The sequence below is a fragment of the Nicotiana tabacum genome, chromosome 15, assembly GCF_000715075.1.
Source record: "Nicotiana tabacum cultivar K326 chromosome 15, ASM71507v2, whole genome shotgun sequence".
Lineage (NCBI taxonomy): Eukaryota > Viridiplantae > Streptophyta > Magnoliopsida > Solanales > Solanaceae > Nicotiana > Nicotiana tabacum.
In genome coordinates this window covers 123,024,229-123,051,287 of record NC_134094.1, presented here as the reverse complement: position 1 = coordinate 123,051,287, position 27,059 = coordinate 123,024,229, and the positions used below count along the sequence as shown (strand labels likewise).

The 27,059-nt window shown below is 35.1% G+C and overlaps 3 protein-coding genes and 1 non-coding gene across 7 annotated transcripts; 2 read left to right on the top strand and 2 right to left on the bottom strand.

The window, feature by feature from the left end:
* The first annotated feature begins 294 nt into the window (after positions 1 to 294).
* On the top strand, positions 295 to 3,956 carry LOC107818133 (glutathione S-transferase-like). The gene is made up of 3 exons (XM_075231863.1): positions 295 to 464; positions 977 to 1,025; positions 3,274 to 3,956. The coding sequence occupies exons 1-3, from the start codon at positions 318 to 320 to the stop codon at positions 3,780 to 3,782; spliced, it is 705 nt and encodes a 234-aa protein (XP_075087964.1). The 5' UTR covers positions 295 to 317; the 3' UTR covers positions 3,783 to 3,956.
* A 965-nt stretch (positions 3,957 to 4,921) lies between these two features.
* On the top strand, positions 4,922 to 4,992 carry TRNAG-GCC (transfer RNA glycine (anticodon GCC)). Its single transcript has one exon. It is a non-coding gene; the product is annotated as a tRNA-Gly (tRNA).
* A 702-nt stretch (positions 4,993 to 5,694) lies between these two features.
* Positions 5,695 to 10,328, bottom strand: LOC107818132 (protein C2-DOMAIN ABA-RELATED 4-like). 3 transcript variants are annotated; one of them, XM_016644076.2, is made up of 5 exons: positions 10,182 to 10,328; positions 8,202 to 8,251; positions 7,911 to 8,110; positions 6,974 to 7,069; positions 5,695 to 6,252 (listed from the first exon to the last, which is right to left on the bottom strand). In XM_016644076.2, the coding sequence occupies exons 3-5, from the start codon at positions 8,082 to 8,084 to the stop codon at positions 5,962 to 5,964; spliced, it is 561 nt and encodes a 186-aa protein (XP_016499562.1). In that variant the 5' UTR covers positions 8,085 to 8,110; positions 8,202 to 8,251; positions 10,182 to 10,328; the 3' UTR covers positions 5,695 to 5,961. The 3 variants fall into 3 exon arrangements, with proteins under 3 accessions (XP_016499562.1, XP_016499561.1, XP_016499563.1); XM_016644075.2 differs by having other exon boundaries at positions 7,911 to 8,251; XM_016644077.2 differs by lacking the exon at positions 8,202 to 8,251 and having other exon boundaries at positions 7,911 to 8,124; positions 10,182 to 10,320.
* Positions 10,329 to 13,000: 2,672 nt separating this feature from the next.
* On the bottom strand, positions 13,001 to 24,639 carry LOC107818131 (geranylgeranyl transferase type-2 subunit beta 1). 2 transcript variants are annotated; one of them, XM_016644074.2, is made up of 10 exons: positions 24,422 to 24,639; positions 22,683 to 22,736; positions 21,931 to 22,081; positions 21,626 to 21,703; positions 21,216 to 21,282; positions 20,877 to 21,025; positions 14,931 to 15,064; positions 14,753 to 14,851; positions 14,193 to 14,268; positions 13,001 to 13,273 (listed from the first exon to the last, which is right to left on the bottom strand). In XM_016644074.2, the coding sequence occupies exons 1-10, from the start codon at positions 24,539 to 24,541 to the stop codon at positions 13,179 to 13,181; spliced, it is 1,023 nt and encodes a 340-aa protein (XP_016499560.1). In that variant the 5' UTR covers positions 24,542 to 24,639; the 3' UTR covers positions 13,001 to 13,178. The 2 variants fall into 2 exon arrangements, with proteins under 2 accessions (XP_016499560.1, XP_016499559.1); XM_016644073.2 differs by having other exon boundaries at positions 21,587 to 21,703; positions 24,422 to 24,637.
* Positions 24,640 to 27,059: the final 2,420 nt, after the last annotated feature.

The window sequence follows — 27,059 nt, the reverse complement described above, 5'->3', positions numbered from 1 at the left end:
CACTTTACTAATCTTTTATTTTCTACATCAATTATCCTAGTAAACTTTTAAGTATATGAGATGTGAGTGTATGTGTATAATTAGAAAAAAGACCAGAAAAAGTATATTAAAAAAAAAGGCTAATTTGATTTGGTTTATTGATTCAACAATGTTAATTTGGTCTTTTTTAAATTTTTTAAAAAATCGACTCAAACCAAACCACCTAAGCACTAATATGAGGTGCATATATTACACCTATATATAACACCTGCCTTCTACTTGTCCTTTCATATTTGTAACACAATTATTCAGCAAATTTTCTCTAACAATATTATATAATGGTAATAAAGGTTCATGGTCCAGTCCAGTCACCGGCGGTGTTGAAAGTGATAGCGTGCCTCAAAGAGAAGGAGCTTGATTTTGAGCTTGTTCATGTTAATTTGCCTGCTGGTGATCACAAGAAGGAACCTCTCATTTCCCTCAATGTATGTACACCTTAAACCTAGCTAGTACCTTTTTCATGTCCTTTTTAATCGGATTTCGTGACTCCATTCGCAAGACTTAAGCCTGAAACATCTGATTAAGAGTGAACGAACTTTTACCATTCTATCACACTCGTTGGTGGTGAATTCAATTTTATATATTCACAGTGTTTTAAATTGTGTTATACGCATATGTGTGTGTGAGATCTCTATTACTACATGTTGATAATTCCATTTGTTTTCTAATTATCTTGAGGTTGTTAGTGCTTGTTGTTACTGCTTTCTTTTCATCTTTCCTTGAGTCGAGAGTTTATCGGAGACAGACTCTCTACCCTCAAGGTAGGGGTAAGGTCTGTGTATACATTATCTTCCCCAGACCCCACTTGTGAAATTTTAGTAGAGTTTTTTTTGTTGTTGTTGTGTGTGAGTCGAGTCAAAAATTGGATGTAATTGTATGTCGACAGCCTAAATCTGATCAGATTACCAACTTAATTAAATTTCTCTGGTTCATGCAGCCATTTGGTCAAGTTCCAGCATTCGAAGATGGAGATCTCAAGCTTTTTGGTAAGTTAACTTTCCTTTGCTACACAATGATAGAATAAGCATAATTTTATTATATGTATATACTTTTTAAATGACTTTTATCTATGCACACATAAAAGCTGAAAGTAATAGATTGAAATGAACTCATAGAACCAGAAGTGGACCCTAATTTGAAATTTGATGGGTCAATATTTATGTTCTTAGCTTAGTATCTGTCGACAATTTTGTAATTTTGTATATATATATTTGTTCTCCGTACAAAATATATTTGGTTTAGGTTGAACTCGTTGAAACTACATTGCATCTGTGTCCACAAAACTCACCCTAAATTCTGCCTCTCCTGCACACAATCGCACCCATCATTTTAAATTCTTTTTTGACTAGTATAAGAACCCGCACGCGGATAATTTGACAGAATATTAATCTTATAAAATTATGATCTAATATATCATATTAACTTAATAAATATTAGTTGTATTTTATTATTTAATATAGTGTACAAAAATATAGCACAATCTATACAAAATTAAAGGATACACATCATATTGTAATCAAATAAATTATTTGATCCTTTTATTTTTATTATTGAATTAGCAAGTACTTAGTACTATTAATAATTCTCTTGAGTGTTATTTATTTATCTTTTATTTTTTTTAACTAATTTAAAATATAAATATCATAAAATTATCTCTACCCCATCTTTTCGTACGTTCCTTTCTGCTGTAATACTTATTTGATTAGTTTTTAAATTTTGTAGTTTATTAAAAATTTAAATAATGTAATATTTTTTTACTAAATTATATATATATATATATATATATATATATATATATATATATATATATATATATATATATATATATATATATATATATATATATATATATATATATATATATATATATATATATATATATATATATATATATATATATAATATCCTAATAGTATCTTTATATTTTTGTATTTATCATTTGAAATGAAAGTTTTTTTATTTTTTTATTTTAAAATAATTCTAAAACTCCTACTTGAAACTACTGCACAATTTGAATGGATAATTGTTTGATCCTTTTATTTTTATTATTGAATTAGTAAGTACTCAGTACTATTGATAATTCTCTTGAGTGTTATTTATTTATCTTTTATTTTTTAACTAATTTAAAATATAAATATCATAAAATTATCTCTACCCCCTCTTTTTGTACATTCCTTTCTACTGTAATACTTATTTGATTAGTTTTCAAATTTTGTAGTTTATTAAAAATTTAAATAATGTATTTTTTTTTTTTACTAAATTATAATTCATTCATCAAAAGTATAAAGAGATGAATTTATATATATATATATATATATATATATATATATATATAATATCCTAATAGTATCTTTATATTTTTGTATTTATCATTTGAATTGAATGTTTCTTTATTTTTTTATTTTAAAATAATTCTAAAACTCTAACTTGAAACTACTCCACAATTTGAATGGATAATGTTTATTATATATTTTCATTTTTTTATTATAGCTAATTTTATATATATATTTTAAAATATTTGTAAAGCTTCAACTTCAAACTACTCCCCAAATTGATGGGTAGTTTATTTTCATTTTTTTATTATATATATTTCCATTTTTTTATTATAGCTAATTGTTTTTCTTTTTTTCCTTTTTTTTTAATTTTAAAATATTTGTAAAACTTCAACTTGAAATTACTCCCCAACTTGAATGGGTAGTTTTTTTTTCCTTTTTTATTTTTATTTTTTATTATAGCTAATTATAAGATATCTTTATTTATTAATTTAAATAGTGTAACCAATTAATTCAAAATTTAAAATTCAAAGGTTTTTAATTAGAAAGGGAATAACCAAAACTATTCCCCAACTTGAATAGGTAGTTTTTTTATTATTATTATTAATATTTTCGTTTTTTTATTGTAACTAATTTAAATTTTTCTTATTTTTCGTTTTTAAATTTTAAATATAAAAACTCTAACTTGAAACTACTCCCCAATTTGAATGAGTAGTTATTTTTTTATATTTTCGTTTTTTTTTAAATATAGCTAATTGTAAGATATCTATATTTATTAATTCAAATAAAGTAACCAATTAATTCAAAATTTAAAAAGATTTTTTTTAGTTAAAAAGGTAGTTTATTTTGTCTTAATAATGCCACTTGGCCTTTTATGGTTATACCACTTGTCTTAATAATGTGATTTTGCCTCTGCTTTTATTATATATAGATTTATCAATATTGATATCTAAAAATGCAGAGTCAAGGGCCATTACACAATACATAGCACACACATATGCAGACAAAGGGAATGAACTTCTACCCAATGATCCTAAGGAAATGGCAATCATGTATGTATGGATGGAAGTAGAATCAACAAAATTTGACACACCAGGTTTCAATCTATCCTTTGAGATAGCTCTTAAGCCATTATTCTTTGGCGTGGCGACAGATGAAGCAGCAGTGACAGAGAATGAAGAAAAACTTGGCAAAGTTCTTGATGTGTACGAATCAAGACTTAAGGAGTCAAAATATTTGGGTGGAGAAAGTTTCACACTAGCAGATTTGCACCATATACCTGTTGCTAACTATTTGATGGGGACTAAAGTTAAGAGTTTGTTTGATTGTAGACCTCATGTTAGTGATTGGTGTGCTGATATCTTGGCAAGGCCAGCTTGGTCTAAGGCACTTGACTATTTGAGTGCAGAAACAGAGAAATTACCACATGAATATGGCCTATGTATCAGCAGGTTAATAAACATGGGCTAAAGTTAAAGATTTTGTTTTAGTTTTGCTTTATGTTATTTGCTTCTTTTTTTTTCCCTTTCGTCCTTTGTCTTCAGTAGTGTGTGTTGAGTGTGTCTGTGTACTCTTTTTCGAGAAATCAAACTTTCCATATTATCTGTTGTCTTTGCTATTATTACGAGTGTTTATCTTTAATATATTGTATGAAAGGCCTTCAATTGCATTACATATAATCTCAATTCATAAATTAGAAATGAATACAAAATTTGGCGAAGAAAAACATGTAATATCAAGTGACTTGGTTAGTAGGCGAAAATGACAATATATAATGATATCTTGTGGAGTTTAACTACTATATAATAACAACGTCAAATAATTTTTATATTATCAGGTCACTTAGAAGACAAGTAAAGTAATTATTCATGACACGTGAAAATATTCATTTGGAAAATAAAGTAGATAATTTGCTACAATAGGTTGGATTACACTCAGTGAGTCACAGTGTAAAATTTTTTATCTTACTAGGGTATATATGTTAAATTTTGTTTAATTGTTAAGACCGTCTCATTTTGAAACCGAACTCATTACATTTTTAGCCTACCAATGCTATACTATTAGACACGGATCTGGATGTTTTGCGTCGTTTCGATCGTCGTGGCCTATTTTACTTGCTCTATTTCTTGATCGACGTCAAATAAAGAGCCTTAACAAAATATACAATAAATTTGAGATTAGTGAATGCTACGTCCAGCTGTTTCTATTGATCACCACCAATAATAAGTTCTTTTTGCCATTGTTGACGGACTAGAAGATCAATTTCCACATTATTCGTTAATGGGAAGCATTGAAGTCCCTATACTACGAGAATGAGGAGAAAGAAAGAGATTGATAGAACCGCACTACCAATGGCGAAACTAAGAATTTTTTCAAGGGTATTCAAATTTGAAAGAAGTGAAAAAATATTCCCGACAAAGGGTGTTCAATATGTTTTATATACCTCTAAAATGTAATATTTTATCTATATACATAGTGCAATTTTTTGATGAAGCATGTGGCTTCGCCACTGCGTAGAGCTTAAATTATGTCATTTTCAAAGCTTTTTCCTTTCCATCTCCTTTCTAAAGAGGAGAATTATATATAGTATGAGGTTAACTCTCAACCAAGCACCAGTGGTCTAGTGGTAGAATAGTACCCTGCCACGGTACAGACCCGGGTTCGATTCCCGGCTGGTGCATATTTTATTTCTTTTTCTTCTTTTACATATTGTTTTTTGTGCTCAGCAAAATACCTTTCAGCTTGTATTAGGTGGTTTATATGGTTCGATTCTGAGATGTTTTTTAGGACAAAAGCAGAATAGTGTCTTTTCTCTTTTGGCTTTATGTAGTAACCTGGAAAGCATAACCTAAGTAGACAGCATGTTAGAATTCCTAGCTCTCTCATTTTCATGCTTTACATTAATAAAATTCTGATTACCTAACAAAAGAGGGAGAAAAAAAAAGCCTAGTTCTCAAATTGAGCACCTTTATCCATCCTCTTGACGATACCAGCAATAACCTGAAACATTGGTATCGAAATCAAGCATTGGAGACTGAGGCGGTGCCGGGATTTCAAAGTTATGGGTTCTAAATTTTAGAACGACGATATTAAATGCTAATAACTGAATTTTAAATTTAATATTTGATCATATTTAATGAATTATTTAGTAGTATACTATTTGAGCAAAAGTAACTGAGTCAGACCGAATCCGTATTCGGGCTTCTAGCTCCGCCCTTGATTGGAGAAGTAACAGAAAAGGAAAAAGGAAAAAAAGAGTTAAGAACACTGAATGTTAAACCGTGTATATGTTCAATGCTAGTATATATTTCAAAAGTCAATAACATCCCAGAATATAAAGATGAAAGACAATAAGTTATGCATAGAAAAGAAAGAAAACGTATACAACTTTCTGCAAAAAAAATGCATTATCATTATTACAGCATACATAACAAAAGTAATTCCAGGGAATTACATAACCAAAAGAAAAAGTTCAAACCCCATATCCAACTAAGCTACAATTCTTGTGCACATAAGTGCAGAGTGAAGAGGTCTTCATCAAACTTGACCTATATATATCAAACTCCATTACCATATCCCACAAACCATTAAATTGTAGAAGCAGAAAAGAGTTTTTTAAGCTATAGACAACAAGATATATCGGCGCATTCTACAAAATTTTACTGCCAGGGAGTTCAATCCACTGAAGTTGGAGTTCAACTTCTCCACATTCAACATTTCTCAACCTTAGGATCATATCTTGAACAACCTTATCATCTTGCCATACAACTCTACTCTCTTCGGCGAGGCAGTTTGTCCTACAAGGCAGTACTCTTGTAATTACAGTGCCAGATGGGAGACCATCTAAGTTCATTTTTAGAGCCTCTACAAATGGTTTTATGTCAAATTCTGCATCTCCCATTTTGTCGTCCATGCTGAACGTGTCGTGATCATAAACAGTCTGCAAGTAGATATAATAAACAAACATCAATCGATCTATCAAATGCTTCTTAATCCCAAATTATTTGTGATCGAATATAGATTCGTTCTATTCTTTTATACTTTACCATTATAGAGTAATTAGTCATGTTAATACCCCCGAAAAGCAGGCGAACAAAGAATGTTGGAGACATAATGAAGTAAATAAAAATGTGTTCTCTCTAACAGCTTAAGCTTTTAGATAAAATGGTCACACACTTCAACATGGTATCAGAGCAGGCATAGTTCGTGGGTTCGAGTCCCACCGCCACCCAATATCAAAAAGAATTTTCACGTACTTGGCTCATAAAAAAGAATCAAGTCCGCACGTGAGGGAGCGTGTTGGAGATATAGTGTGTTCTATCTAACAGCTTAAGCTTTTAGACGAGATAGTCACACATTTCAACATGGTATCAGAGCAGAGGTCCTGAGTTCGAGGCCCCACCGCCACCCTATATCAAAAAGAATTTCCATGTGCTCAGCTCATTAAAAAGAATCAAGCCAGCACGTGAGGAGTGTGTTGGAGACATAGTGTGTTCTTTCTAACAGTTTAAGTATTTACATGAGATGGTCACACACTTCAACTAAGAAATTAATGACGAGGAATGTTGTTTTGTTATGCTACTAAATATATGTTCTGCTTTCATAAAACTAAAAAACAGATATTCTAGGTATTTTATGTTATATGTAGCAAGATAATATACCAGCTTAACAGGAAGAGTGGGATCAGAAACAGAAAGGGTCAATTCTTCATTCCACTCAGGATTAATATCCTTCTTTATAACTCGCGTCTTCAGTTTCTGCAATTAAGTTAAAACGTAAGCAAGTCCAAAATTTGTGTTAGAGCAATTAATATAGGCTACATATAAAAGAGAAAAAAATTCTTGTAACTGCCAAAATCCAAGTTCTCAACCAAACATCTTCCAAATCCCAAACAGCTTAAAATTTACAAATTAGCCAAAGCCATGAATGAAAAGAAGAGCTAGATGTTGGGTTTTTTCCATGAGTTATCCTGTAGTTCAATAAATAGCTGCTTTAAATCCTTCATTTTCAAAGCTTTACAGCTCCTACTGAACCTGAATTACGAGTATTCAGGGAATATTTTATATGCAACAGAACAGTATATGAAAATTACAGTGTATGTTGATCCAGAGACGGATCCGGTATTTTAAGCTCGTGGGTTACTACAACGATCTCAAGTTAATATACATGATAACTGGACCAACTAACTCGGTTAACTATTCTTATACTTTTAATGAGTTTTTTTAGTACAATATAGGGTGTATGAAAAAGTTTTTGGGTTCACGTAAACCCGTAACCTTTGGACTATCTCCGTCCCTATGTAGATCAATACTATTTTTATGCGTATATCTTAATATGAAATATTGTTAATAAAATTCTTGACTTCGCCGCTAATTGTACGTATTTATGACCAGGTGTATGTTTACAGCTGCTTTGAAACATATCTAGAAGTAGAATCTAGAAATTATATTATCCTATAAAAAAGGCAGTTCGGTACTAGACCACAAGGGTATCCTGCATTTTTGCAAGAGGTTGTTTCCACGGTTCGAACACGTGACCTCCGATGGAAAACTTAAATTAAAATCAAGAGAAGTATATAAAGGAGGGAAGAAATGAGACCTGTTTTTTACCCATCTTGACAACACAATAAGGATCACTGGTTCGAACATCACGAACAGCAAGGTTAACTCCTCTCTTTATTTTGATTCTCAGAAGTCCCAAAAGGTTGTCCATTAATGATTTTGTTGCACTTGCTGCTCCTTTGCTGTCTGGTGTTTTTGGTGATGACTCCATGTCTTTTTTATCTTTAGCCTCCCCTCCTTTATATTATATACTAAAAATAAATATATGTATAGTATTATAATTAATATTATGAACGTACCAAATTAATTATTGGTTCTTTTCACTAACGTTTTTCACGAACACCCTTCCCACCAACTCAAACTCGATATCTGTCAAATCTACCACACCAAAAAAAAATTAAAAAAAATGGAGTTATTCGAAAAGAAATAATTAAATAGTGGAATTGTATGTTAGACTGTTACGTAACATCAGAATCTCCCGAATATAAAATGAGAATTACACTCTTACTTTTGAATACCTTTTAAGAAAAATATTTAATAACTTAATAATAAAAGTTTTTGTGTATTACTAATTTTTTGTCTTTCTTCAAATGTCCCACTTAAATTAATTCTTTACTACTTGAAACAGTAAGAGTAAATCAGAAAAAAATTAGTTTACTTTTTTTATTATAAAACATAATAAAGGGCAATGTTGTGCACTAAGCTCTCGTTATGGGCGGGATCCGGAGAAGGGCCGAACCACAAGGGTCTATTGTACATAGTCTTACCCTGCATTTTTACAGAAGGCTGTTTTCACGGCTCGAACTCGTCACATGTCATCAACTCTACCAATTATATCAAGCTCACTTTTTTTTTATGAAACATAATATATTTTATATAAAATTTAATTTGCTAAAAAGATTAATATTGGACGAAAGATATGATAGGACAGCACAAAAAGTGCAGAGATAAAACGTTACTCTTTTCTTCTTAGGGCCCATTTGTAACAAGAATCTTTCTTAAAAAAACTTTTGGTCTACGCCGCGTGATGTCGTTTGGTAGGGTGCATAAGATAATGTGAATATGGTGTATTAGTATTGCTCGTATTAGTTATGTTTAAATTAGTTATGGTGACATATTTCTTATCTATTGTTTGGTTTGATGTATTAAAGTATTGCACAATTTCTAAAAGAATTATTTATTTTCAAAAATACCCTCAAAACCAGTCCTTCACTCTATCTTTTTAAAAGAAACATATGTTGGAAAATGTTTTTATATGAAAATTTTTAAAAAAATTTATTTGATTTGTCTACCTATATTGTAGTATAGAACTAAATATTTATTTATAAAAAAGAAAATATGCTAAGTATTTATTTATTTACTAGGGATATAATTTTATTTCTCACTATTTGGATTATTTTAAACTTGCATTAATATAATAGCATATTTTAATCAAGCATAAATTGTGAAGGACAATTTTGTCTTTAACTAAGCTAATACATGCATTAAAACCCATTGTATTCCTAATACTATGGTTTTCCATGCATTAGTTATGTGCATGATAATACCAAATAAGGTGTATAACTAATCCTTGCATAATTAATGCATATGTTCAAAAAGTATACCAAACAAAATATTATTAATACACAAAGTTAATACATGCATTATTTTATCTAATGTATCGTAGCAAACTACAATTTAGAAATGAGCTTAGCAACGACCAGTCAAGTGGAACAAAGAATCTTAATCCATTTTGGAAAGAGATCTACCCACAAATCAAATCACAATGACTTGACATCTTTTATCTTTAATAATTAAAGTTGACTAATAATCAACAACAATAATAAAAAATTTAGTGTAATTCACAACTGAGGTCTGAGGAAAATAATATGTACAGATTTTATCTCTACCTTAAAAAGATAGAGAAGTTGTTTCCAACTTATACTAAAAAATTTACTAATGCATCCAAATAAAATAACCCCTTAAATAAATATAATTGGCCTAAACAAGTACTAATGTCAATGTTAAAAATAATTTATAATATAGTTGCATGCAACTATCAGTTCTCACATGCTGATTCAATTGATGTGAATGCTACTCGTTCTAATGAATAAAAATATATAATTGGATAGTGATTAACATTTCATCAAACTTTGTTAAACACTTTTCATGGTGGAAAAAAGAATAAAGAAATAAAAATTCCAATGCTTCCTTGACTCTAAAGATGGCAACAAAATCCCAAGTATATCTCTTTTCTCAAAAACAAAAATTATAATCTTCTATTACATTAGGAGATCAAGAATAGAGAGAATGTTCATGTAAAACTTACCATGATTACGTTACAGGCGCTCTGACTTCCGAATTATAGAAAGAAGAAAGAGAAGGGTGTTGGAATGAATATTTATTATTTGTTCTTATTGAGGGAAGGTGCAAAGAGAAGCAAAAGACGAATAGTTATTTGACAAACGAAATTTCAAGAAATAAGAGTTTCAGTTGGCAATGGTTGGTGTCTAATATGTTTCATGCTTAATTCTTGTCCACTAGGCAAACGGATAAAGCGATATGACATAGTCTTTCTATCCATGTTTTTCTCAATTTATGTTTGAAGAAGCTAAATGATTAATCTCTTAAGATTATTGGGAAAAAAAGAATTTAAGTTTTTATCCACGAAAATATTAAAAATAATTTTGAATGATCACGTAATTTGATCGAGCGATTTTAGCAAGCTATTTAGTATCCTTTTCTAGTTATCAACTCATACTTAGTTTAAATACTTATCTAGAGTAGATAGTTCTTTTATTTTAATTATGTATGTATTTCTTTACACCGTCCATCACGAAGGAAAGGACAGTCGGGTGCATAAAGTATCTTGTATTCACATAGGATCCGAGGAAGGGCCGCACCTCTAGGGTATGATGTAGACAACCTACCAAACGCAAGCATTAAAGATGTTTTTCCAATTCGAACCTGTGACCTATAAATTACACGGAGACAACTTTATCATTCGTCATGGAAGATTAAAAAGAAACCACTCTAGCTATCCTTAATAAGTAGTTCTCATTTTCTATCTATTATCCAATTATTCTTCGTTTTCAGTTGAGTAAGATCAATGGCTTAAATCTATCTCCAATAATTCTTGTTGGCATCTGTATCGAGTAAGAAATCAACTTCATTTGAGGCAGTATATGGAATCTATGGCTTACACAAAATTTTTGGTAAGCAGTCTCACAATTAATCGGTGGAGTTCATTACTTAAATGATTACTCAACTATCCGAAATTATTTAGTCTAGTCATCTTTCTTTCGCTTATAACAGAAAAGTCACTTAACCATGCTTGTGACACTCAAAAGGTCACTCAACCAGATTTCTCAAACTTTTCATTATCAAATACCTATTTTACCCTCTAAATTATCAACTTTTATCCTTTAATATTATAATATTTTAATCTACATTATGGACTAACTTATAGAAAATAAGCTTTATTTATAAAATAAAAAATTAGTTTTCTAGCATATACAATGTAGGAATAGTGAAATAATTAAGCATAATACTCAAGAATATATAATGTATATTATAGAAACAACTTTATTTTAAATAATTATTTTTTATATTACGTGCATGGAATATATATATTATAAAACATTTATTTTCTTTCATTATGATGTGTAAATAAATTTTTGAGTTTTTATTGTTAATATCAAAATTATTATTACAAATAAATTATTTTTTACTATGATCAATATTTTATTATTCCAACATTATATATGGGTAAAACAATTTTATTTTTTTAATTTATAAATAAAATTTAATTATTCTATAGGTAAGTCCATAATATAAATTAAAAGGAGAAAAAAATAATAATATTAAAAAGTTTTTTAAAAAAAGATACAAGTTGATAATTCAGAGGGTAAAATAGATATTTGGCAATCAAAAGTTTGGAAAATCTAGTTGAGTGACCTTCCGAATGTTATAGGCATAGTTACGTGATTTTGCTGTTACAAATGGAAAAATGATGACTTTAGTAGGTAATTTCGAATAATTGAGTGACCATTTGAGTAATGGACTCTTAATCGATGGATACACCTTCGTTTCTAATTGCTTGAAAGTTAGTAGCGGATACTTTTCAATTCCAAACAAAATTGAAGCGGGTTAATGTCAATCCTTTATAATTGTTTTGTTCTATTCAGACCCAAATAATCCCAATATCAGTATGTTTGAAAACTATTTCTTGTAAATATATGCTTCCTTTTTTGGCTTTTGCCGTCACAGTTTTTATTTTTTATTTTATTTTTTTGGGTACTTGTTTGGATTTTTGTTGTTTAAACATGAACTTGTATGTTTGAACATTTATTTTGGACTCCCCTCTCCTCACCCGTACCCCCAAGTAACCCTCCATAAGTAACTCGGGTGTGTTTGGTAGGAAGGAAAATATTTTTCGAAAATATTTTTCGAAAAATATTTTCTAATTTTTTCATGTTTTGTTGGCTAAAATATTTTGAAAAATATTTTAATCATGAAATTATTTTCCTCCAATTGAAAAAAAATATTTTCCCTATAAAAAGAAGGAAAAATATTTTCTAAAACTCTTTTTCAATCACGGATACGAACCTTGGCACCAACTAAAACTTAGTATATTTTTCTAAATGAACTAGAGGTCACATAAACTAGAGGCTAGACAATTTGAGGCACATACTTTGACACACTTTCTTTTCCAAGAATGTGTATTCTCCCAAGTTCAGTTCCTTGCTATATCAAATTCCAGATTGCCAACACTGTTAAACTCAAAAAATAGGATGCACAAGCAACAGATAGTTCAAATTTGGACATCGAATTGCTTAAATAAAAGCCGAAATATTTTAGAGAGATGTGCAAGAAAATTCTAATGTGATTTCAGAGAAAATAAGGTAATCAATACTCTAATTTCCATTTATGAAATTCCATTCCCAAATTACTTTAACATAAATCTTTTCTAGGAATATTAATTGAGCAAAGATTTTATAGTCTTATGTGTTTAACATAGGAAGTCCTAGAAACTCTATGATTACTTACTGTTCGAGGGTGAAAGAAGCACAAGGGAAACCCACGATGATATAAAAAACAAAACACAAGAATGCAATCAAGAGCCCGCAAAGACACGAAAGTATGTAAATGGAGACAACATCATGTATATATTAAACTGTTTCTCCGACTTTCACCAGAACAAGAAAGAGATAAGACCAATCTGCCCAGCACCGGCAATGAAAACAAATGCTTCAGTTCTTAGTAACACCAATCACCTTCTCCAAATGACAAATTTTCGGTAATCTCATATCAAAAGCAAGATCCATTATTTCCCAAGGATAACTTTATTTACAACACTAACAGGCAAGGCATAAGCAGGATCTATAGGTTTCAGCCCTGGATATTCAAGAAGTGAAAGCCCTGCAGTGCAAAAAATATAAAGGAATAAGTTATAACAATTGAGGTCAGAAAAGTCAAATTTAGCCATTGCCAACAATTGGAAAGAACAGAAGTAGCTGTTAAAAAAAGTTTCCACAAATATCTTCCCTATAAAATTTGCTTCTAGTTTTATTACTTACAAAGCCTTTTGCTTTAATTAATAGAAAGTTATGGAAGCCAAGAGTAAAATACTGCACCAGTATAAAAACAGTTGACAACTATGCATGTACGGTCTCTATGAAAATGTCTCGGCAAGTATAAAGAAGCTCATTCAATAACGAAATTAGTAATGCAGTTAAAACTTTAAATCAAATGGATCAAAAGGAGTTCACTTAATAAATCTGTCTTACTATTCCTCACTTGCCTTTTAACATATATTTATACCATCTAAAATTATCTTGGATGTAGAAGGAGTCACGCATTGCAATCTCTTTAGAAACAAACATGTGATGCACATTATATTCCTAACCTCGCCACCCCTCCACCAGAAAGGTTGGCATCATTGATTGAATTGCTAATGCACCCATGGCGGGCGTGTTTGTAAACTCATGATCATTAATCAAGTTCATGGCTAACAAACGCATGTTGGGTGTTATTCCAAGATACCACATTAGTAGTCAGAAAGGTTGGCATCATGGCTCAAGTTAATGTGAATGGCCTATTATGAACACCATTGTTAGCTCAGAATCTTACAGGTAATGACTCGTGTACCACAACACATCATGTAACTGACAAATGTTTTAGATCAGCTTTTTATATTCTAAATAGGACTTCCAAGCTTCCATCTTTCAATTCGCATCAGATATGAAGTTAGCATGCTCAAAAGCATGATGTCCACCATGTCATTACAGATAAAAATACGCTAAGCATTTTGCAATCAGCATGGTCAACTAACTCTTACCAGCGACTCCAAAGTAAGTGTGGAAGACATCAACCGCATCATCTGGCCTATCTGAAATTCCACCCTTCTCTTTATCCTACATTCACGAAGGAGTTGAATAAGTTGATGATGGAGTTGTACAATTACATGAAAATATGATATCTATGGCCAAGATTCAAGTAGTGTTGTCAAAGGCGAAAAGCTCTAAAAACCGCTCTAGGTCTATTGAGGCTTTAAGCGCAAAGCACACTTAAAGTATGGGCTTTAGTAATAAAAAAAAAGGCGCAATGAGGAAAAAGATAAAAATATATGTAATCCAAGAAAAAATAACAAATTCATTCATAATGTTTTCCTTAACACTTATACACTTATTGCCGATTATATTTGTTGTTTAGTACTGCTCGATTCAAGATAGAACTCCTGGGCAATGAGGCACATTAGTGCCTTGCCTACAGTGAAGTGCAACTTAAGCGACGCAAAGTGCCCTCCTCGAGTTTCTCTGAGCTTCAGGGCTGAGCGCCTTAAATGAGCCTTGACAACATTGGATTCAACTAAAAGAAATGGTCAAATTCAGATGTAACCTGACAGTCCAAAATAAATTTTGCAAGCTTCTCCTTGTCGATCCAGTGCACTCTGTCAATCATGATTAAGCTGGAAAGAACCCACCAAGAGTAGCAGACCTGAGAGGAAACAACAGGAATATCAATAAAGCTCAAGTAACATGCAAATAGAAATTTCAATTTAGCAAGAGTAACTAACATCAGGAAGCTTCTCGGGACGCCCATTTAGACCTCCAGATTTAACTTGTCTTTCGCATAACCACCAACCAAGGAGGTCCTTATCAACATGATGCAGAGAACCAGTTATAGCAAGAGCTCCCACACAACAGAAAACTGCAATGAAGAGGCATAGTAATGATTGCAGTCCAATAATGCAGCAAAAAGTGACTTATATATGATAAGAAGACTAGCGAAAGATGGAAACTAAATGTAACACAAAGAGCTTAAAAACCAACAAATAGCCGAAAAAGATGGAAACTAAATGTAACACAAAGAGCTTAAAAACCAACAAATAGCCGAAACATTGATCCCTCCCTCTAACTTTTCACCAATACTATGGCTTTTAACTAAATGTTATATAGATTGACTGATTAAAGAAAAAGATTTTACTACAGAAAAACTAAATCCTCCAGGAAACCCTATTTGTTCCATGCAAAAGAAGAGACAAGCAAAATAGAAGGATTTTTATTTCATTCTCACTTTTTTTTACATCAGTTGTTTCACCAATCTAGGACCTTTCCCGGAATCGCTGGAATTTATGCACAGCGATAAGTCTCTCACAATTGCTCTGATACCATGTGAGAAGGCACGGGAGAAAATATGTTATTGATATATTGAATGAATGAATAATACTACACAAGAGGTCCTTATTTATAGCTATACTATACAAGGACATACTACTCCTCTACCAATGTGGGACAATACTACACTATATACATGCTGTAAATTAACACTCCCCCTCAAGCCGGTGCATACAAATCATATGTACCGAGCTTGTTACATATATAACTAATACGAGGACCAGTGAGAGACTTGGTGAAGATATCTGCAAGTTGATCATTTGACCTCACAAACTTTGTAGCAATCTCTCCTGAAAGTATCTTTTCTCTGACGAAGTGACAATCAATCTCAATGTGTTTAGTTCTCTCATGGAACACCGGATTTGATGCAATATGAAGGGCGACTTGATTATCGCACACAAGTTCCATCCGACTGATTTCACCAAATTTCAACTCCTTGAGCAATTGTTTGGTCCAGACTAACTCACATGTTGCCATAGCCATTGCTCGATATTCTGCTTCTGCACTAGACCGAGCAACTACATTCTGTTTCTTGCTCTTCCAGGACACCAAATTTCCTCCTACTAAAACACAATATCCAGACGTAGAACGTCTATCAGAAGGTGATCCTGCCCAATCAGCATCTGAGTATCCAATGATCTGCTCATGACCTCGATCCTCAAAGAGTAACCCTTTGCCTGGAGCCGATTTTATATATCGAATAATGCGGACAACTGCATCCCAATGACTATCACAGGGAGAATTCATAAACTGACTTACCACACTCACAGGATAGGAAATGTCGGGTCTAGTCACTGTGAGATAATTTAATTTTCCAACCAGCCGCCTATAGCTTGCAGGATCGCTAAGCGGCTCCCCCTGTCCTGGCATAAGTTTAGAATTCGGATCCATCGGAGTGTCAACAGGTCTGCAACCTATCATCCCCGTCTCCTCAAGAATGTCTAAAGCATATTTTCTTTGAGAAATAACAATACCTGAGCTAGACTGGGCAACCTCAATACCCAGAAAGTACTTCAATCTGCCTAGATACTTAGTTTGGAAGTGCTGGAAGAGATGCTGTTTCAGGTTGGTAATACCATCCTGATCATTGCCAGTAATAACAATATCATCAACATAGACTACCAGATAAATACAGAGACTTGAAGCAGAGTGCCGATAAAACACAGAGTGATCAGCTTCACTACGAATCATGCCAAACTCCTGGATAACCGTGCTGAACTTACCAAACCAGGCTCGAGGAGACTGCTTTAGACCATAAAGTGACCGACGCAAGCGACATACAAGGCCACGAGACTCCCCCTGAGCAACAAAACCAGGTGGTTGCTCCATATAAACCTCATCCTCAAGATCACCATGAAGAAAGACATTTTTAATGTCCAGCTGATAGAGGGGCCAATGACGAACCGCAGCCATGGATAGAAAAAGGCGGACTGAAGCCACTTTAGCCACGAGAGAGAAGGTATCACTGTAATCGAGCCCAAATATCTGAGTATATCCTTTAGCAACAAGACGGGCCTTAAGTCGATCAATCTGTCCATCGGAACCAACTTTGACTGCATAAACCCAACGACAACCAACAGTAGATTTACCTGAGGGAAGAGGAACAAGCTCCCAAGTATCACTTGTATGTAAAGCAGACATCTCGTCACTCATAGCCTGGCGCCATCCTGGATGAGACAACGCTTCACCTGTAGACTTAAGGATGGAAACTGAGGACAAAGAAGATATAAAAGCATAATGGGGAGATGACAGACGATGATAACTCAAAATAATGAGGATTAGGGTTAAGTGTGGTCCTTATACCTTTCCGAAGTGCAATCGGTGTACTAGGAGCAGGGTCCGCAGCAGGAGCAGGGTCAGGTGCAGGACGAGAACCAGTTGGGCCTGATGGAGGACGCAAACGACGATGATAAGTCAAGAGTGGTGTTCCTGTGGCCGGGGAACTAGGGGGAACAACACTAGACTCCTCAACGGTTGGTATGGATGAAAACTCTGTGGTCGAAGGTGGAGGAGGAGCTATAGTAAACTCCTCAAAGGTCGGTATAGGTAAGACCTCAGATATATCATGGTGGTCAACAGAGGTAAAGAAAGGTTTAGACTCAAAAAATGTGACGTCAGCTGACATAAGGTACCTACGAAGATCTGGAGAATAACGATATCCCTTCTGAACACGAGAATAACCAAGGAAGACACACTTGAGAGCACGGGGAGCTAACTTATCTTTCCCAGGGGCTAAGTTATGAACAAAACACGTGCTCCCAAAAACACGAGGTGAAAGAGAGTATAAGGGTGACTGGGGAAACAATACTGAATGCGGAATCTGATTCTTGATGGGAGATGAAGGCATCCGATTAATCAAATAACAAGCTGTGAGAACTGCATCGCCCCAAAAACGCAACGGAACACGAGATTCAATTAGAAGTGTGCGAGCAGTCTCAATAAGGTTCCTATTCTTTCTCTCAACAACCCCATTTTGCTGAGGGGTATAAGGACAAGATGTCTGATGAATAATTCCCTGAGAAGTCATAAATTGCTGAAATTGAGAAGATAAATATTCTAAGGCATTATCACTGCGAAAAATGCGAATAGAAACACCAAATTGGTTTTTGATTTCAGCACAGAAACTCTAGAATATAGAAAATAACTCAGAACGATCTTTCATTAAGAAAAGCCAAGTACATCTTGAATAATCATCAATGAAACTGACAAAGTAACGAAATCCCAAGGATGAACTGACTCTACTAGGACCCCATATATCAGAATGAACTAAGGAGAAGACAGGCTCTGCATGACTCTCAACGCTACGCGAAAAGGAGGCTCGGGTATGTTTCCCAAGTTGACACGACTCACAATCTAATGTAGACAAACTAGATAAACTAGGCACCATCTTCTGAAGTTTGGATAAACTCGGATGTCCTAAACGTCTGTGGATTAGATCTGGAGGATCTGTAACTAGACATGTTGTGGAAGGACTGAGTGAGTTAAGGTAGTAAAGGCCTTCTGATTCACGTCCTGTACCAATTGTCTGTCCCGTACTGCGGTCCTGCATAATAAAAGAATCGTCAATAAAGTATATACCACAATGGAGGGCACGAGTCAAACGACTAACAGATGCAAGACTAAAAGGACAGCCAGAGACATAAAGAACGGAATCTAGGGTGATAGAAGACAAGGGATTAGCTTGTCCAACTCCTTTTGCCTTAGTTTGACATCCATTGGCTAAAGTAACAGTGGGAAGAGACTGTGAATATACAATATTTGACAAAAGTGATATATTACCAGAGATGTGATCAGAAGCGCCGGAGTCCATGACCCATGGGCCAAGAGTGCTAGACTGGGAAACACAAGCAAAAGAATTACCAGAAACAGAAGTATCAGTCTGAGCAACTGAGGCTACTTGTGGAGATGTCTGCTTACTTGCTCGATACTGAAGGAGCTCATTATATTCTTCTTTAGATAAAGAAAATCCTTGGTTACCTGGAGTCTCGGTCTGAGCAATGTAAGCATTTTTGGGTGGACGACCGTGTAAGGAATAACACATTTCACGAGTGTGTCCAAGATTGTGACAATAAGAACAGTTGGGTCTAGATCTTCCAAAACGACCTCTTCCTCGTCTATACTCCATAGTTTGAGATGCCCGAACATCCATTGTCTAGGATGCAAGAACAGAGGAATCAAGTATCTGTGATGAGCTCACTGGTGGACTTGGTGCTGCAGCAAGACGGATTAATCGAGAGAATAATTCATCAACTGTCGGGACAGACGGACTAGCCAAAATCTGGTCGCGTACTGAATCAAGATCATTAGGAAGTCCAGCGAGGGTAAGAACGAGAAACATCTTCTGTCGCTGCTCTTGTTGTTTTTCCACACTAGCCGAAACTGGCATCAACTTCTCAAATTCCTCCATGACTGCCTGTACTTGACCCAAGTAAGTAGACATATCCAATTCCTGCTTCTTTAAGTTTGTCATCCGTGATATCACATCATAGAAGCGAGATATGTCATTAGTGTATAAGGTGCGTGCCTTTGCCCAAACCAAATAACATGTCTGGAATGGACGAAACAAGGGCATCAACTTGGAATTAATAGATCGCCACAAGATGCTACATAACTGAGCATCGATTTTTGCCCAAAGTGCTATTGCCTTTTCATCTCCATCGCAAGACTGTTTGATTAGATGATCTTGAACACCTTGACCTCTACACCATAACTCGACAGATGAAGCCCAAGCTAAGTAGTTTGAACCTCCCATTAAAGGTTCCGAGGTAATAATAGCACTAGAGTTTCCAGAACTCATGTTTCTAGACCCAAAAGCATCAAATCCCAAAGACATTGTTGCAAATTATTACCAAATAGGAGAAAGAATCAACTGTAATCCACTTAAACAGTGTACGGAAACACAGAAACAGAATACTGAAATACTGTAGCTGCCGGAATCTACTGTAGCTGTCGGAATAGTACTGTAGCTACCGGAAAAAATTCAAAGTTGTCGGAATGAAATGAAAACAGTAGGGGTAGGATCGGAATTACCAGGCGACCCAACTGTTCTGAAGGAAGATTTTTAAAAAATGGCCGGAAGTGGTCGTACGCGCCGGCGCGTGAGCTCACGCGCGTGAGCTTTTGGTGGCGCGTGAGGCTGCTTCTGCCGGAGTTGTTCACTGGGGTTTGGTCGCCGGACAGTGACGACTCTTGTGGTAGTGTTGGATTTTGCACAACACTGACAGAAATGAAGCAGATAGAAAACAACCTTAAAAAAATACTGATTTCTCTTTCCCGGAATCGCTGGAATTTATGCACAGCGATAAGTCTCTCACAATTGCTCTGATACCATGTGAGAAGGCACGGGAGAAAATATGTTATTGATATATTGAATGAATGAATAATACTACACAAGAGGTCCTTATTTATAGCTATACTATACAAGGACATACTACTCCTCTACCAATGTGGGACAATACTACACTATATACATGCTGTAAATTAACAGTGACTATTTCAAATCTTTTGACAACTTGAAATATCATGCAACACCAGTACCTTCTACTGATGATTTTATCGCTTTACTTATTGCCAACTAATCCTGGTTTCTGGTAGAAGAGCTTATTGTCTTGGTTGTTGATCTAGATATCAAATGATAGCGCGCTATTATGGGACACTAATCACAATGTCTTAGGAGCAGAACCCTTAAGTGGAACATGAAATGTGGAAATCTTGCAAAAAAAAATGCGTCTGTGGAATAGAAACAAAATTAAAAAACTCAAATAAGATAGGGGCTCTTGTTCGTGTTTCAGTTCAAACAACTATCGGAAGTATGGTAAAATTCATCATTTCTTTGTTCAACATACTTTGCCCAGCATGAGATTCTGCTCCGGGTGTGCATCCAAATCCACCATCCACATTCTTGCAACTTACAATATATTTCACTGCTTTTCCAACATCAATTTTATCCAACTGGCGCAGCAGTGCTAGAGAACAGATTGCAATGTAAGAGAACCTAAAAGAAGACTTAATTTAGGTCATACCATTCTCAAATGACTGCTAATATTAGTTTCCAACAACGAATATCTAAAATTATAGCTAATCCCCGCTAGAATAAGAAAGATTTAAGGGGGATAAAAAGAAACGAATTCTACATTGAAGCATGCTGAAATACGTAAACAGTAAACAAAATGAGCAGCTATTACCGTGTGTCAACTTCACCCCACATATCACCAGAAAAGGATCCATCTTCATTTTGCAGGCCTGCAATATCTGGCCGAAAAAGTCAAGTTTATCCTTGGTTACACAGGATTCTCAATTGGTGTCTAATGGACTCAATGCCAATTAATTAATTAATATTAATCAACTGATGAGTGCCTTCTACAACAGTTTCACCACATTTTAGGTATCAAAGAGCAATCCTACCAAACGAGCCAAACATATCCAAGTACTGGTTTCTAAGTAATCGGCAAAAGCAATCAATGCTATTAGTGCTACAGGTTCATACATATAGATGAGATCTAAAGAGATCCATGGACAGAAATTCTGCTGCAATTACAGACATGATGAAGGATACAGCTTGACACCTTATCAATGTCAAGAACATGTAGTTTACCAAATAGGGCCAAGACTTGAATAGCACTAAGTGTATACAGCATATGCGGATCATGTCCAATGTTACCACCAAATCCACCTGCATATTAGACAAATGGAGAAGTGAACTTTTACATAAAGATCATGTAGAGTAACTTAATCCAACAAGGGAGAGTAAAAGAGAAAAAGAGAAAAAGAACAAAAAAAAGACGGGCATCCTTTTAAAGAGCAGCTGGCAGATTAGCTGCAGTGAAGTATGACAGTAAAGTTGGAAATAGGCCCAAATATTTACTGTCACAAAACAAAATAAAGTGCAAGAAAACACACCGGATTCGTGTTGGCACTGCATGACCCATGAAATAACTTCATCTTTATCCACAGCATCAAGCTTTCCCAAAATATCAAGAGTTGTCAATCCCCAGTATGCCCCATTTAACCTCAGATGCTCCATCACCACAGATTCAAAATCATCTTTCCTCTGAAGTTATATGAGCACATTTTAGAAATAAAAATAATATCATACATACTTATATAGAGATACAGTAAGCAACAGATCCACAAAAAATCAATTATTAACTATTTGACTCATCTTAAACGTAAAATACTTGCATGTCACGCCACATTTATGAAGTTAGGAGATTGATTTCTCCTAGAGTTATTGGGCATTCTATGTGCTTACTAACTATCACGTAGACGTCTACTCCAAACACTACTGGAACTCAAAGATGAGTCACAAGTTACAACTAATACAATATTTGAGGAGAAAAGCCATGAAATGATATTAGTGCCAATTTAACATAAACCAAATATCTTGGACAAACTTTAGGCTCTACAACATGAATTAATTGTTCCGAATTCCATTTAACTTTTGCCTATTTTATTAAGAGACTATTTGTCTTCCAGTAGTATGTTTGAGCAGTGCCACACAAATATGATCATAAGAAGCAGATACTACCAGCCACATGCGTACCAGAACAATGATGCAGATGGAAACTTTCCGGTGAACAAGTAATACAATAACAGATATGGTATAAGATGAAAAGGAAAAAGAATAAGTAGATGTGAAACAAGATGAGTACCTTTTCAACTGTTAAAATGTACGCAACATGCCTTTCCACCTGCAGTTCTCCCATCTGCAGTTATTATGGCACATAAGTTAGATTATGATAATAGCCTAAGTGTATCAAAGCAAAAATTATTAACCCAAAACAAAACGTTGAACCCCATTTCATAATATTCTATTGTCAAACTTGTAACTCAGCTCTGCCAATACCATATGACTGAGTTTCCTGCTGTATCATTGACCCAAAGGTCCAACCAAATAATGCTAAAAGGATACTGTAATATCCAAATTTACAAGTATAATGAAAAGAACATTGTCACAAGAAAAGGACATTTAAGTAGCGTTAAGTTTCTTGTAGTGGAGACATCAACATATTTGCTCTTATCCAGAAAATAAAAAGAGGAAAAGCAAAGTAGGATCCAACTTCGTCAAAGTTCTAAACTCCAAAAACCATGGAAACAAGAAAGAGTCTAGTTTATTGCCGCTGTGCTAACGAGTGTGAACACCTCCTTTCCTGTACATTTTAAAATCAGTTGTAAAAAGGGTTCTGCAGCCAAGGGAAAATCAGAACAATATTTGACTCATCCAAAGGGCTCTACAGAGTTACAACCAAAAAAGTGTAGCTCGCGCAAATGGTCTACTAGGATGGAAAACTAAAACGCTATATATTGAGACACCTTTTTAGTTTCTAAAAGCTTGTAAAATACTCTCTGAAAACCTAAATTGCTCGGACATGGGTACGGGTGTTCAACTCTGGTGTAGATCTAGAGGTCGGATCCTTCGAGATATAAATTCTAAGATTCAGGGATATGAATTCTAGTACGGATACGGGTGCGAGGATCTGGCTAAAAATAATTCAAAAATATAAAAATATAAAAATATCTCTAAATAATGAGAAAATTTGTGAAACATTTACGTATAGCTTGTAAAGTGTGGATTTCTTTTTTATTCTCAAGTTGTAGATAAGTAAAGGATTGATTTCCTAGATAAAGTATGCCATTTCCTTCAAATTTATCCTAGTTTTGGTTCTGATTTTGGGAATCAAATTGTATCTCATCTCGAATTTTTCCATCGGTCATGGTCAAAGTACCCAAAATTATTTGAGTGGATCCGAAACGGATCCCATACCCACAGCCATACTAGTGTCGTGTCGACAAAGGTGCGGCACCTAAACTGCCGTGTCGGAGCAACTTAGGTGAAAACTAAGACAGACATATATTGAGATATGGGAAAACGAGTTAGAAATGATTAGAGAAAAGCTTGAGACAATGCAGGAAGGAGTTTCTAGGTTATAGTATTATGATTGTTAAAAAGTGATCACTGAGAACACTTGCTATTTCGCCGCCCAGCTTGAACCTTGAATATGCTTCATTTGAACAGCAGATTCCTTTGAATTACAGTCATTCAATTCTACCTATCTTGAATCAAGCAATTCTCAACTGGCATCAAGTCGAATGTCTCATCAGTGACCTTGAGGACAAGGTCAATTTCAAATTAATTGGTCGTCACATGAGGGGCATTTGCAGTGAAACTATTGTGGGGAACCGTTTAGCCATTAGATTTCAATTTCAGTTTCTAATTTGTAATTTGAGTTCGTTGATTCATAGAAAATCAGAAAATTTGTCCCTAAATTCCATTTATGTATTTTGATTCATCCGCCAATATGCAGGGATCACATATAAGTTAGCGAATACAAGGGGTTTTTTTAATGTTATGAATTGATTACAAGTGAATATGAGAAAGAGGGAAACTTACATCACCGGGAAAAAAAGAGATTGAATTCGCCGGAGAAAGATCAGAAGCAAATCGCCGACGTTGAGACTCTGAAACGGGTCGGTTCTTCAATCCCAAATGAGGATGCCTCTCATGGGTCATGTGAAATCAGCCCAAAACATGACCCAAATCCATTAGATATTGGGTCAATTTCGAAATCCATCCGCCTAAAGAAACTGAAATTATTATTAATAGGAATTTTTACCTAGATATACTATTAGGATAAATATTTATTATTTTTTGGATTTCTTAAAAATTATATATATATATATATATATATATATATATATATATATATATATATATATATATATATATATATACACACACACACATACAAAATCATGATAAAAGAAGGATACCTTACTCTTTATGCAGTGTTGATCAATGTTTTTGTTGTTTGCTAGCTGCCTTACATATTCGTTTTCGTGTGTGACAATGATGTCGTGGTGTTTCAATCTTGTAGTTTCATTTGAAGTCTGTAATAGTGAGTAACCCAACTTGTCAAACCTTAGATTCTATTTGGTGTGCGCAAAAAGAAAATTTTGGACTTAATTTTAGTATCAGCATCACAATCAAAATGACTATTTAGTTCATATATGTTATAAACATCGTTAAGAACTTTATTTACAGTCATTAAAAAGTTTCAACCCTCTAAATTCGAAAATTGGGTTTGGTAAAATGATTTTTTATTTGAATTAGGTGTTGTTGTAAATGATTGTGAATATCTTTTTGAGTTTATATCATAATATTTAGGGAGTTTAGTGAAGATTAAAGTTGGTTTTGGTTGAAAAAAAATAATAAAGTACAACTAAATTGCATGTGTTTGTGTCATGGGCTGCTTTCCATCATCGACACATGACCCCTTGGACGCGCCCCGTGGCATCCCGGCAAGCCTCCTAACGCCTAGCGCCACGGTCGGCCCCGTGGTCTCGGCAGCGCCAAGTGACAAGCGAGCATGTGCCTCTGTCGCCCCACCGATAATCAGTGCCAGCGCCCAGCGGATGGCGAATGCCATCAGTGTCGCGCGCACCGACAATGCCGCGCGCACAAACCATCATGTTGCCAACAACGCCGCACGCACAGACAGTGCTCCGCGTGCAGACACAATGCCAAGCACCAGCGCCCCGCCACTGGCAGATCCAAATAGTGCCGCGTGCGCCTACAGCAATGCGCGCGCAGACCCTGATGCTCAAGACAAAGTTGCTGCCATCGGACTTGCTTCCATAGAAGACTAAGTCCTTTTCATTGTAATTGTAGAGTAGTTTTACTTCATTCATTTTCAGTGTGCTTCTACAGCTTTCTTAGGTCAACTCATGTAACTTTGGTTTATTTTTTTTAAGCATTATTAAGGGGGACCAAAGCATTCAAACATTCAAGCATTCAAACAATTCTCTGTACTGGTGTCTCTCTCCCCGACACCGCATTGCATCTTGTAATAGATTTCATCATCATCAATATAATCATCAGTTTTCATCATCAATTGCTCATTTTCCGCTGCTCAATTGGTCACGACATTGGTTTTTCCGTATGGCACTGACAATCTAGTCTAGCGTACGGCGAGGACCTTAGTTGGCGCATAGCAACCGCACTGACATCGGTTGCTTAGCCTTATGCCGCCCTTCCAAGGAACTTCACGAAGGCGCCGCATAACAGTTGGTATCAGAGCCTAGGCTCGACATCGGACGAGGGAACTCATTTCCATCATCATCACCATTTCTGACCATGGTGAATTACGGGGATCGCATCACGACCCTAGAAGAGACGGTTGACACATTACGGCCCATCATGGATACGTTGCCTGATCTAAAAACCAGCCTAGTGGAAAGGTTGGACGACCTGGACCGCAGAATGCGGCAGGCAGAAATTTACATAGCAAACATCAGTCAAGACTCTAAGGAAGACCGAGAAACGGCTGCCGTCGAGGCAACCAAAATTCATGGCAAATTCGAGGACCTCCAACAGGAGCGTGCCGAGGATTTAGCCCATCGGGAACTAGAGGCAGACAGACTGACCGTCATGCAGCAAACTATAGACAACTTGACAGGCCAGCTCAATGTTGTCAATGCTGCCCTTCAAAGCCTGCTCAAAGGAGGCGAAAACCACATCAGGGGTGCCATGAACATTGCCCCCATGTCACAAAAGCTGAAAATTCCGGAGCCCAAGCCATACAACGGAGTCCGGGATGCTAAAGAAGTGTAAAACTTCATCTTCGACATCGAACAATACTTCGATGACGTTAGACAGTTGGAGGAATCCAAGAAGGTAGCAACTGCTGCCATGTATCTTCAAGGCGATGCAAAACTCTGGTGGCGAGTCAAATACGAAGCCATCAGGGCCGGTGAAGATACTCTCCAGACATGGGCATTACTGAAGGCCGCCATACGCCTGTAGTTCTTCCCCAAAAATGTGGAATACAATGCACGAAGAAAGTTGCGTGAACTCCGCCACACCAGGTCGGTGCGGGACTACGTGCGTGAATTCTACGCACTCATGCTAAACATACGGGATATGGGGGACAAAGACAAACTGCTCGCATTCATAGAAGGTTTGAAACCTCATGCTCGTATGGAGCTGCAAAGACAACGGGTAGATACCCTGCCCAAGGCCATTCAAGCTG